Source organism: Chrysemys picta, chromosome 8 (genome assembly GCF_011386835.1).
Source record: "Chrysemys picta bellii isolate R12L10 chromosome 8, ASM1138683v2, whole genome shotgun sequence".
Classification (NCBI taxonomy): Eukaryota; Metazoa; Chordata; order Testudines; family Emydidae; genus Chrysemys; species Chrysemys picta.
Genome location: NC_088798.1, coordinates 57993666 through 58006134, shown reverse-complemented (window position 1 = coordinate 58006134; position 12469 = coordinate 57993666). Strand labels below are relative to the sequence as shown.

At 38.1% G+C, this 12469-nt stretch overlaps 2 protein-coding genes across 18 annotated transcripts in view; one reads left to right on the top strand and one right to left on the bottom strand.

Moving 5' to 3' along the window:
* The window catches only part of ANGPTL1 (angiopoietin like 1), a 38698-nt gene extending 35986 nt beyond the window's left edge, over nucleotides 1-2712 (bottom strand). Inside the window, exon 1 of the mRNA XM_005304199.4 lies at nucleotides 2336-2712. The gene's annotated coding sequence lies outside the window, so the exon portion shown is untranslated. The remainder of the gene's footprint in view (nucleotides 1-2335) is intronic.
* Nucleotides 1-12469, top strand: part of RALGPS2 (Ral GEF with PH domain and SH3 binding motif 2) — a 286135-nt gene that overhangs the window by 192256 nt on the left and 81410 nt on the right. For all 17 annotated transcript variants that reach the window (XR_010590027.1, XR_010590025.1, XR_010590028.1 and 14 more), the window contains 3 exons: nucleotides 7554-7691; nucleotides 8169-8259; nucleotides 11021-11088. Coding sequence is in view for 12 of the 17 variants with exons in the window: in XM_005304201.5 (XP_005304258.1) it covers nucleotides 7554-7691; nucleotides 8169-8259; nucleotides 11021-11088 (297 nt within the window). In the remaining 5 variants the exon portion in view is untranslated. The remainder of the gene's footprint in view (nucleotides 1-7553; nucleotides 7692-8168; nucleotides 8260-11020; nucleotides 11089-12469) is intronic.

The following is a 12469-nucleotide window of genomic DNA, read 5'->3' as shown; positions in this document are numbered from 1 at the left end:
AGTGGTACAACAGAATTATGTTTAGCATTTCTACTCAAAATACTCCTTAGGACAAACAGAAGGCTATTTTCAAGATAGGCTAAAATCTTCAGGTGATTTTTAAAAAAATTTTCAGCAGGGAAACTTGACAATTGCTTTTAAAATTAAAAATTGAAAGAAAATCTCTCAGCAGAAGAGGATTTTAAAGATTATCATGCCATATATTATGAAAATTTAGCAAAAACATCAATGAAATCCTCAGGTTTTTTTGTTTGTTTGTTTTTTTAAAGCTATTCAGATTCAAAAGTCACTGTGTTCCTGGTAGCCAGAAGTTTTGGCTTTTGTTTGCAACTACATTACCTACATGTAACTTTTTAACAAGCAGAAATACTAGACTGGTGAGCATTGCGCATGTTTAGAAATTCTCTGCAGAACTGATATTGAAAACATTTTGCACTTGGCAGTAGGTAAGCTCTGAGAAGTTTTGGTTCATTAATCAGTATATACCTCTCACAGACCAGATTAATAGCAGCACATCTGAGGAACAGCCAATTAAAACCAGTTATTGCTGTCAGAATAAACTTGGTAACAGTTATGTAACTTTTGGCAGAAGCTACACTTTCCATAAGGTCCAAAATATTCTGACTATAAATATTGATATTCCACTGATTATTTAAAATAAACCCTTCAGAGCAAAAAACTAGTGCCTAGGGTCCAAAAACATATAGCTCCAGAATTATTGACTCAGCTGTTGAGATATTTTAGGAACTGTTCTAAAATGTGTGTAGCAAAGACCTTAAGTAACTAAATGTGTCAGTAGTAAAGACTACTTTCAAAAACACATAATGTAGATTTTTCCAATGACATTCCGCTTTCTTGGTTACACCCCATAGCATATTGTAATGGGAGCCAGAGGAGGGTTAGAAAAAATAGTCATTTACCGTTTAAAGAATTTGAACAGGTTGTCAAGAATGTCTAAGACTTTTGTTTTATCCCATAGTTATTTTTCCCAAAAAACTTTTTTTGCCACACCTACATTTCCCTTTAGCTTTTTTTCTGTGGTCTCTTAATCTGCAGGTGATTCCTGAGGATTGGTAAATACAAATAGTTACTTTATATCTTTTCCATTGTTCTAGATGGTTTAATGTTTTTGTATTTATCCGTCTTGAAAAATGCATTGGGGGAGATGAAAAGTGTAAACTTTGTTTAAACTGTTGATATTTTTTAATTCTGCTTTTTTCTTCAGTCCTAATAACTAGATTTCAAGTTTAACCATTTTGATTTTTCAAATATAAAAACCTTAAGTGTTTCTCCATTTAGCATAAATACAGTTGTAAACTAGGATTCACAATATTATTTATGAAACACTTCAGGGGCTTTGCACTTTAACCAGTCATTCAATAATTAACTTTCATTCTCTTAAATTTTAGTCCTGTAGTTTTGTGGATGCATTGGGAACACACCAGTAGCCAAATGTACACACAGCTATCCTTTATTACACATAGTTAAAGCTTTTAAAGGAAAGGAAAAGATGAGTATTTGGCTACAAGAATTTGGATTTAAACAACTTGATTTTCTGTCAAGTTACAGGTTTTAATGTTGTTTTGAACTGATATATGACCAATATTATTCTTGTTTGTTTGTACAACTGGAATAATTGTTTGTTAATAGAGAAAATGCAAATAGTAGTCTTGGATAGAAATTCCCCTAATAAAACATATTAGTTGGATTGATGCATATTAGTAGCTGTTTGAATTGTTGACTGTGCTGGTCTGTTTTCTTCTAAAGTGGTTTTACTTGGATATCCATTTTCTAGCTCTAGTAGTGCTAGCTTACCAGTATGCTCTGTGAAGTTGGGTGAAATCCTGGCTCTATTGAAGTCAGTGGGAACTTTGCCATTAACTTTGACGGGGCCAGGGTGTTACCCATTATGTTCAAGATACACTAACTACATATACTAAATAATTTTCTTTATGCTATCTGCTGATTTTCTATAACCATATATGTGCACTAAGTCATTAAGCTAACCTAAAATAAAATTTACAGATGCAGTAGAATAAAAATTGGACTAAAGAGTATTTCAAAACAACTCAAACAAATGAATTGGTTCATGCTGTCATGATTTTCCCCTATGTTAAACTGTTCTAGTGTCGTAGAGTTTTTTAATGATTATTATCAGATGCTACAGAAATTAGTTTAATGTTTGAGAGTTATCAAATAACTCTTAGGATAGTATTATATACATAAATGACCAATCTCATGCAGAATTGTGCATATATATACAACAGCCACATGCAGACTTGCTTGCAAATAATTTACCTATGGATTTGCAATTAAGCTTAAATAGAAAACTTACCAAAAACAAATTTTGCTGCTGCTTTTTGCTTCTACAGTAGATTGAAAATCCAGAAGTCAACTTGTTTTTTCTTCTTTGTGTTACCAGTGTTGTTTGTTAATCTGTAGTTCTAGTGAAAACTTTTTTTCTTGCCCTGTTAGATCCAAACTGTATTAAAGAATTGATAGTCTTCCTGCAGATTTAATAGAATAAAAAAATCAATCTAACTAAATCTCTCTAAGAAACATAACTGAAGTTCCAGTGTATTCTATTCCAGAAAAAGGGATAGTAGTGTGTTTGAAGCTGCTGTGTCTTACTGTCACATGCAGAAATGCACTAACCAGCTACAGCTGACCCAGATTCCATATACAGTACGCTTGGACAGTTTTCCTTTTCTTAAACAAACACGCACTAGACTTAGCCGTTCAGCCCACCTCTGATGTCACTATGAACTCACTGAAGAGCAAACAAAACTCCTTAGGGTTTCCTATCATAGCCTTTATGAAAGGGCAAGGGGAGGCTGAAGAGCTATGGACAAGGAAAGATTGTTTGCTGGTTAGAGGGAGGGCACTACATGGAAACAGTCTGTGCAAGAGTTCAGCAGGCAATTACAAAACTAACATTTTATTTCACAGCCTAAAGATGCCTTTCAAGTTTTTACAGTACTGGGGTTCATTTAGAAGAAAGATTCTTTCAGACTGATGAACTCAACTTGTGTTCCCAGGAATAAAAGAGGCAGACTGACTGGGTACAACAGGAAAAATGAACCATTTATAGTCTAGAAGAATGTTGAACAGAATGTCACATTCAATTCTTGAAGTTCACTTAATAAGAAACAGTTTTAGCTGTTGTTACATTCTCAAAGAATCTGATACATGTGGAAAATGTTAAAGCTATGTTTGGTGTTGGGTTAGGTATTAGAATATTTGATGCCATCTGATTAGTATTAAAAGAAGCAGAAGCCACATGTATTACGTACTTTTAAGAAACGAAGGATACCATCGTCAGCTTTTAATTCTGTGACTTGAGAGTTTGTGTACAGGAGTCGATTCAGTTTGGGGTTTTGTTTAGTGTAGTTGTCAATTTCTTCAGAAATGACTGACTAAATTTTATGGTTTATTTGTTTTTTTCTCTTAAAATTGTTTTAGATTTGATAAATAGGTCCAAGGATCTTGTATTTTGCAGAGGAGTTGTCTAGAAAGGTACTCTTAATTGTGCTAAAGATAAAAAGGCTGTCACTTAACTTTAAGGAAGAAATAATTGTTTAGATATCTCCTTCCAGAAATAATCTGTTCACTAATCCACAAACTTATAACCAATACTACACTTTTGTTCCTTATGAATCTCTGTTGTTTGAACCAGTAAACATTATTCACCCTTCTTTCTATTTTAGATAGTATTCTGTTCAGATCAGGGACTTTTAACAACTATCTCTGGACACTGCCTAGTACAATGGGACCTAACATGGTTAAAACCTTTAGGTACCACCACAATATAAATATTAAATAATAATTTGACAGTTATTAATTTATAATTTAAATAAATTAATATTATAAGATTAGCAGAATAAAAAATCCTGAATTAAAAATTAGATGAAAATAAAATTAAACTCTATATCAGATTCTATTTAATAACTTTCTATGAACTTTTTTGTCACCTTTCAACCAGAAGGCTTTTAACTTGCTTCTGTGTGCATGCAGACTGTGTTTGTATATTAATATTGGAGCAATGCCCAGAGGCCCCACTCAGGACTGAGAGCTCCACTGTGTTAGGAGCTGTACAAACACAATCACTGCTCCAACTAAGTGGTTTTTTTAATGTTCTTCCACCTGCAAAGCCAAACATTTTTGGGTTACTTTGACCCTAATTATACAGGTCTCAGAAAAAAGAAAAAATAACTAATTTTAGAAGTCCCATAAGTATTACCTAAAATAGCAGGGTTTTTTGTACAAAGTATTGAATTTAAGGTTGGATATATTGAAACCTTCCAGGGCTGAAGCAAGTGCTTTGTCTCATTAGAAAACTGAGATTTTCCCCATTCCAAGGGTAATCTATGAAGTTTTTCTCACCCTGCAGGGTCATGTTATATTGGGCCTTTTAACAGTTACAGGACTGAATATTGCCTGTCCTGCACTTCAGACTGTATCTTGGGGGATGAAAGGAAATCATTTCTGTAACAGGTTGTTTTTAAGTGGTAGCAGCATCAAGCTGCTCAGAAGTTTACAGTGTTAGCATAGTCACAGTAAAGACGGATTAGCGAGCAGAATGTAGGCAAAGCGGTCACATTTTCTTATGATATGGATATCTCCTGGGGGGGATGGGTGTAAGTATGTGTGTGCATCCCTACAGTGAAATGTGCAGACCATGAGAAGCTCTTACCAGATGCTGAAACAGCAGTAGATGTAGAAGTGGTAAATAGAAGACATAAAGTTCAAACCAAGAGAAGAGATCTACGCAACCAGTGTGGTAGAAGAGCAGTTGAAACAAAAGCATTTTCTACTTCAGAATCCAAAATGAGGGAATTGGAGAGAAAGGTCTTCAAACTCATCAGAAATAAAGACTTTCATTTTTCCCATAGTTGTGCACAGTTTTGCTTACTGGTTTTTAGTGGGAAAAGGCATTAGGGATTGTTATGATACATAGCAACCTGCTGTTAAATCATGAATAAAAAATAATGGCAAAATGTCAAGGGGATAAAACCCATGCATAATCATCATGCCCTTACCCTAGACAGATGTTTGATATTACATCTATCCCTGATAGAGGAAAAACTCAAGGTTCTACCTTTTCAGCACTTTTGAATTCTTGTGTAACAAATAAGCTATTAGTGAAATGAATTTAAAAATTGTGTGGCTATATTGGGGCATGTATATATTTAGAATGAAATTCACCCATCCCCACACAAAGCATGACACTTTGCATTGATAACTCAGCCAGCCTTGTGATGGAGATGAAATTCAGTAGCCTTTTTTCCACTCCTTACAGTCCATTCTTCACCCACCTTATTTGTAGATAGTGAGGGCCCCTCTACCAACATGCAAGGGAATTAAAGGAAATGTGATGCAAGTGTCATGTTGGTGAGAGGGAATAGTGTTGCATTTGTTGCAGCAATAAATGGTCAGGGCTGGGACAAGGCTTTGAAAGTGGAAATGGAGAGGAATACATGGACTTTGATGTCTTCTTTTACTGCTTTTCCCCCCTCCTTCTTCACACACGTTAATGCTGCTGTTAAATCCTGCTTGCTTTTAACTTCAAAGTTTTGAGCCTTTGGGACAGAGAATAATGAAGTTGCCAGTGGTGAAGGAAGAAGATGGAAGCTTTAAAGATGAGATTTGGAATTAAGACACTAAACACTCATAATCATTAAAGATCCTGTAGAGCTTTTACAAAGTGTGGGGGAGAGGCAGGGGTCCTGGAACAGTTTGTATAGTGAGGGTGCTGAAAGCCATTGAAGCAAACTGTAAACCCTGTATATGATGGAAACCACTTCAAGCCCGGGGATGTGGCAGCCCACCCCTCCTTCCCATCAGCCCTAGTTCCATCACCTATGGGGGGGAGGGTGTTAATCCAAGTGTCCTAATCAGTTTTCAATTTGTGTATACTCTTTGTCTAGCAAACGCTTTCCCGTTGCTGCAATTTGAGAAGCTTTTCTTTTCTTTTTTGCTGGCATAGAAAGGGAGATTTTTCTGTTGGTGTGTTTCAACACAGCTGAGTTGGGGGAATTAAATATTCGTAGATTCTAAGGCCAGAAGCTAATCATCCAGTCTGATAACTGTATATAACAGGCATAGAACTGCCTCCAAATAATTCCTGGTTGAACTAGATTATATCTTTTAGAAAAACATCCAGTCTTGGTTTCATAAATGCTGGTGATGAAGAATCACCACATTGGAAAAGTGTTCCAATGGTTAGTTAATCTCCCCTGATAAAAACTTACATCTTATTAGATTTTATCACATTGAAAACGTTTAACAAAGTTCATGTTTTTGAACCTTCTGTGTTGAATACCCCTACAGGCTTGTCAAGTGAATGATGATTAATTGTTGGGATGACAAAAGCTTAGAAATGAGACCTGGCATAGTTGCACATAGTTTGATACTTACTTTGCAGATTCTGAAATGTTAATATGCTTCCACTGTCAAAGACTAAAGGTCAGATTGTGCCTGGTCCCTGTATAATACACAAGGAAAGCTTCCAACCTTCCATTGTGCCTGGCCCCTGTGTAGAGAACAGAGGTGAAAGTAAGCTGGTATGGCGTACCAGACCGAACCAGCTTCCCCAGGCTGGTGCTTTAAAGGGCCTGGGGCTCCTGCCGCTGCGGGGAGCCCTTTAAAGCGCCGCCCGAGCCCTACCGCTGCTACCCCAGGGCTCGTGCCGCTTCGGGGAGCCCCAGCCCTTTAAAGTGCCGCCCGAGCCCTGCCGCCTACCCAGGGGCTCAGGCAGCAGGGCTCGGACAGTGCTTTAAAGGGCCCGGGGCTCCTGTCACTGCGGGGAGCCCCGGACCCTTTAAAGCACCGCCTGAGCCCGGCTGCCAGAGCCCCAGGGGAGGGGTAGCGGTGGCAGGGCTCCGGCGGTGCTTTAAAGGTCTCCCCATAGCGGCAGGAGCCCCGGGCCCTTTAAATCGCCCCTTAGCTCCGGGGTTTCCAGCTGCCTCTGTAGCTGGTAGCTTGGGGGGTTATTTAAAGGCCCTGGGGCTCCCAGCCGGAGCCCCGGGGCCTTTAAATCTTGATTTAAAGGCCACACCTCTTCCAGTTGAGGCCACACCTCTTCCAGTTGAGTCCAGGCCCCCACTCAGGACTCTGGCGTACTGGTAAGTCCTTTAAGTTACTTTCACCCCTGGGAGAGAATGCAAGTCCTTACACTCGGAAAGCGCAAAGATTTCACTGAGCTAGTACTGCTGCTGGAGCTGTTCACTGCAAATAGGGCTGAGAAAGGAGTGAGGCAAAACCACTGGACAAGTGATGAAGGGGAGTACTTATTGAATCCCCAAGGGGTGGCACAACATTTCCAAGCAATATTATTTGTGCCTCCTTGAGGCACAAACCAGCAAAGAGCTCTTGCAGGCACAGGGCTTTTTCTCCATTGCTCCTGGAGCAAGACAAAGATTAAATGTCACAGTGGATCCTTGTACACATTAGTAAGTGTGAGCAGAAGTACATTCAAATTCAATTAATTGCTTTTTCTTTTAAATTTGAAACATTTAATAAAGGAAATATTCACTCTAATCTTATTCATTCAGGTATTTATCTCTCGGACTTGACGTATATTGACTCCGCATACCCATCTACAGGGAGCATTCTGGAAAGCGAGCAGAGATCAAATTTAATGAACAACATACTTAGAATAATCTCAGATTTTCAGCAGTCCTGTGAATATGGTAATCTAGCTCATTTATTTCTTTTGCAGTATTATTGAGGGCAACTAATTAATAAAATAAAAATGTTCATCTTCAACCAAGCTGTTATTTAATAAGTCTTAACCAATTAATGTACCATTCCCATCTTAAAACCATAAACCTTATTAAAACCAAATTCTGGAATTGTTGGGTTATCTCTCCTGTCAGCAGGCAGAGATAGAATGAGACTTACTTATCCTCTATTTATCTCTTCTGTATTTTCAAAATACATGCTGTGAAGATCTGGCCTTCCTTGGGTGCAGGGGAGGTCAGCCAAGGCATGGTTATGGATGAGGGGGAACAAAAAACTGCAAAACAGTGGTGAGGGATCATTGTATTTTATGGCCCCAACTAAAGACAGCAAGAGAAATATCTGCTTGTATGCAGATGTTTTCAAGAAACTCCCTTTGTCTAATGATGAATGACATAGTCATAACTGATATATTGCCTCTTCTCTAGATATTCCTCTGTTGCCTCATGTCCAAAAATACTTGAACTCAGTTCAATACATAGAAGAGCTACAAAAGTTTGTGGAAGATGACAATTACAAGTAAGTATAAAATTCTACAACTGACTAGGTAACCTTTTCTTTTCCCTTCTAAAAAAGTGAGTTTTATGTAACAGAAACCTTGAATACAATAATGAGCAGGCAAGAGACCCTGCTTTCATTTAGGTAAATGAATCCAACCTCAACGCTGCCACTCTCTTAAGTCTCTCTTTCTTTACTATAAGGAGACTGAGAAGAAATTGGAGTTAGAAAATAAGCAACAGTAGTCGTGACTTAAATTTTTCCTTTAAACGTTTTATTTTATGTTATTGTTTGAGGGATAGATATTTAAGAAAATTAAACATTAAAGTTGGAAAAAATCCAGTATAGTATCTTTACTCTGCTGTAAAACTGCAAAATGCTGTTGAAGGCAGAAAGTAAACAAACTGATCAGAGCAGAGTTTGTTTTTTTTTCATTACTCTATTTCAGTAATTTTAGGTGTTGTAACAATAGAAAGAATTAAAAATGCAGAGTGGAATTTTTTTTATTTGGAAAACCCTTTAAGCATAATAGAAGGGATACAGAAGTAGACAATGAAAATAACAGGCATGGAGAGACTTGTATATGAGGAGAGAGTGGAAAGATGGAACTGTTTGGAGAGGAGATATAAGGTAATAAAGATATACAAAGTAATGAATGGTATAGCGAAGGTAAACTAGGCACTCCTCTTTACACTTTTTCATATAAGAACTAAGGGGTATCCGATAGAATGGAAAGAAATACATTTACATTTGATAAAAGGAAATTAAATTTTATACAACACTTAATTAACCTGTGTAACTCATTTGCCACAAAATATAATTGATTCCAAGATCTTAGCAGAATTCCAAAAAGAACTACATGTATCTAAGTAACTATAGAACATCCATAGGTTTATGGGAGAGATTAAAAATTATAAGGGATATAAATCCTCATGCTTCAGGGCATAAGCCAATCATTGGTGATAGCTAGAAAGAAAATTCCATGGAATTCTAAGGAAGCTATTCTATAATTGTTCATTAGAGATTCTTGCACCTTCTTGTGAACCATCTGGTGCTGACCACAGTCAGAGATTAGATATTGGACTAGAAGATATAGTGAATTGGTCCAAAGTAGCGATTCCTATCTTCATTTTATCGACTAGGCGAAGTCAATGGAGTCATGTGGTTTAACTGAATGAGGAATATGATTTTAGCAGTGCATATGCCTTTGTATACTGAGAAAATTGTGGAGATAATAAGTTTAGTCTCTTCAAGGTGAAAGGAGATGGCCATTACTACTTTGAGAAAACCAATTGATACTTAAATCTTGTAGCATTTTCTTTCTCTTCAAACGAAAACTACCCCTTTTCTCTGACAGGTGAAGGGTCAGAAAGGTAACTATCCACAATTAAGATAGTTACTTAAAATTAAGTCTCAGAAGAAAAAGTACTTAAACAGTTTCCTTTTTCGTGAAGCTGTATTGAACTGGTAATTTTAAAATGTTAACAATATTGTATAAATTATTCCTGTGGCTAACAAACCTTTAAACTTTTATTTTCTAAAAAGTTCTTCCTAACTTCGTTAATTTAAAAATGGTCAGTTCATCAAAATGTTCAGCAAAAAGCAGTTTGCAGCTTTCCAATAGTATTGAAGACATCATGGAAAAGTAAACAGCTTGAATTATTAACCCAGTCAATATGATTATATATTGTATCAAAAATCTACAGAAGGATATTTCATTTGTTTTTAAAATAGTAGAGCACATTTCACTGGTGATGTTTACCCCTTCACATAACATATGAACAAGGGGTCATCCAGTGAAATTAATAGGTAGCAGTTTAAAACAAACACGTGGAAGTACTTCTTCCCACAACACTCAGTTGACCCGTGAAACTCATTGCCAAGGGATGTTGTGAGGGCCAAAAGTATATCTGATTCAAAAAAAGAATTAGATAAGTTCATGGAAGATAGGTCCCTCAATGGCTATTAGCCAAGATGGTCAGGGATGCAACTCCATGCCTTGAGTGTGTCTACACCTCTGACTACTAGAAGCTGGAACTGGAAGATGGGGTGGATCACTTGATAAATTTGTTGTCTTCTGTTCACTCCGTCTGAAGCATCTGGCACTGGCCACTGTCTGAAGACAGGGTACTTGGCTAGACGGATCATTGATCTGACCCAGTGTGGCCATTCTTATGTTCTTATTGGTTAAAACTTATAGGGCAGGGGTTCTCAAACTGGGGGTCGCAACCCCTCAGGGGGTCGTGAGGTTATTACATGGGGAATTGCAAGCTGTCATCCTCCATCCCAAACCCCGCTTTGCCTCCAGCATTTAAAATGGTGTTAAATATATAAAAAAATGTTTTTAATTTATAAGTGGGGGGTCGCACTCAGAGACATGCTATGTGAAAGGGGTCACCAGTAAAAAAAGTTTGAGAGCCACTGTTACAGGGGGTTTCAGAACAAATTAAAACAGAGGATTACAAATGGTTTTGCCTATTGTGACTCCTGCACATGCCTTTTTCTTTTCATCACTGCTGTAGAAAGCAGAACATCAAGTACAATAAATATAAACTTGGATTAAGTAAAAGAAAAAAGGGGGTTGGTTGTTGCCCCCTTTTAATTGCTAGTGAGTGATATGCATATCTGAAATTGCTCATGTGCATAGCCTCTCTTACACTTGTGATAGCAAAACTTCTTGCAGCATAAACCAACAAATACTGTAGCTTTCAAAGCTTTACATTAAAACACTTCAGGTTCCTGATAAATTAACACTTTAACTTCTATTCCTTTTTTAATGCAGGCTTTCATTAAAGATAGAGCCAGGAACCAGCACCCCTCGTTCTGCTGCTTCCAGAGAAGATTTAGTAGGTAAATGCTTACTTACCAGAAGACATCAAAATTTGAAATCCATTCTTCACTGCCTTTGAGTTACTAGTACAAAAAATTTTCCTAAAAGTGAAGTGCGATAAAAGATTTACAAAACGTATTTGTCATAAAAATTCTAAATTTGTTCTGTAAGTAGACTCTTGTTGTCATAGGAAACTGAGTCAGTTCCTTGGTTTAAATATGAAATTTAACTTTAAATTTAAATATTCATTGTCTGCCATGTCACACTAAATAACTTAATATTTGCTGTTTTCCCTCTTAAATACCTTTTCTTTATTGGAACAATTACCTGTCAAAGGTGTATATCTTGTTTGATCTGCAGCATACAAGATGTACATTTAAAAATGTTTTATGGTGGGATTTTCAAGAGTCTATGGGACTTAGGAGCACAAGTTCAAATATTTTCAATGGGACTTGTGCTCCTAATTCACTTGGGTGCTTTTGAAAATCTACTATGTCTACACTACGAAATTACTCCGATTTTACAGAAGTCGATTTTTCGGAACAGATTGTATAAAGTAGAGTGCACGCATCCACACTAAGCACATTAATTCGGCGGTGTGCGTCCATAGAACCGTGGCAAGCGTTGACTTTTGGAGCGGTGCACTGTGGTAGCTATCCCACAGTTCTCGCAGTCCCCGCTGCCCATTGGAATTCTGGGTTGAGCTCCCAATGCCTGATGGGGCCAAAAATTTGTCGCAGGTGCCTATGGGTAAATGTCGTCAGTCAACCCCCCCTCCGTGAAAGCAACGGCAGACAATCATGTTCCACCCTTTTCCCTGGATTGCCCAAGCAGACGCCATAGCACGGCAAGCATGGAGCCCGTTCAGCCTTTTTTCACTGTCATCGTATGTCTACTAGATGCTGCTGACAGACGCGGTGCTACAGTGCTACACAGCAGCAGCTGCAGCTCCTTTCCTTTGCAAGTTAGCAAAGACGGTTACCAGTCATACTGTACCATCTGCTGCTGTCATGGGTGCTCCTGGCCGGCCTCCATGAGGTGGGTTGGGGGCGCCTAGACAAAAATGGGAATGACCCCCAGGTCATTTTCTTCTTTGTTTTGTCTAATAGAGATTCAGTGCTGCCTAGAATATCAGGCAAGCCTACTAAAGAACCACAGATGCAAGCAGCCGCTCCAGGTCAGAGCCCCAGACATCCCGCAGAAATGATGAGCTGCATGCCATTCTAGGGGGTGCCCGTACAACAACCTCACCCATTGCTTCCCTCCTCCCCCACCCCTCCCGGGCTACATTGGCAGTTATCCCCCCATTTGTGTGATGAAGTAATAAAGAATGCATGAATTTGAAACAACACTGACTTTATTGCCTCTGCAAGCAGAGATCAAAGGGGGCAGGGGAGGGCG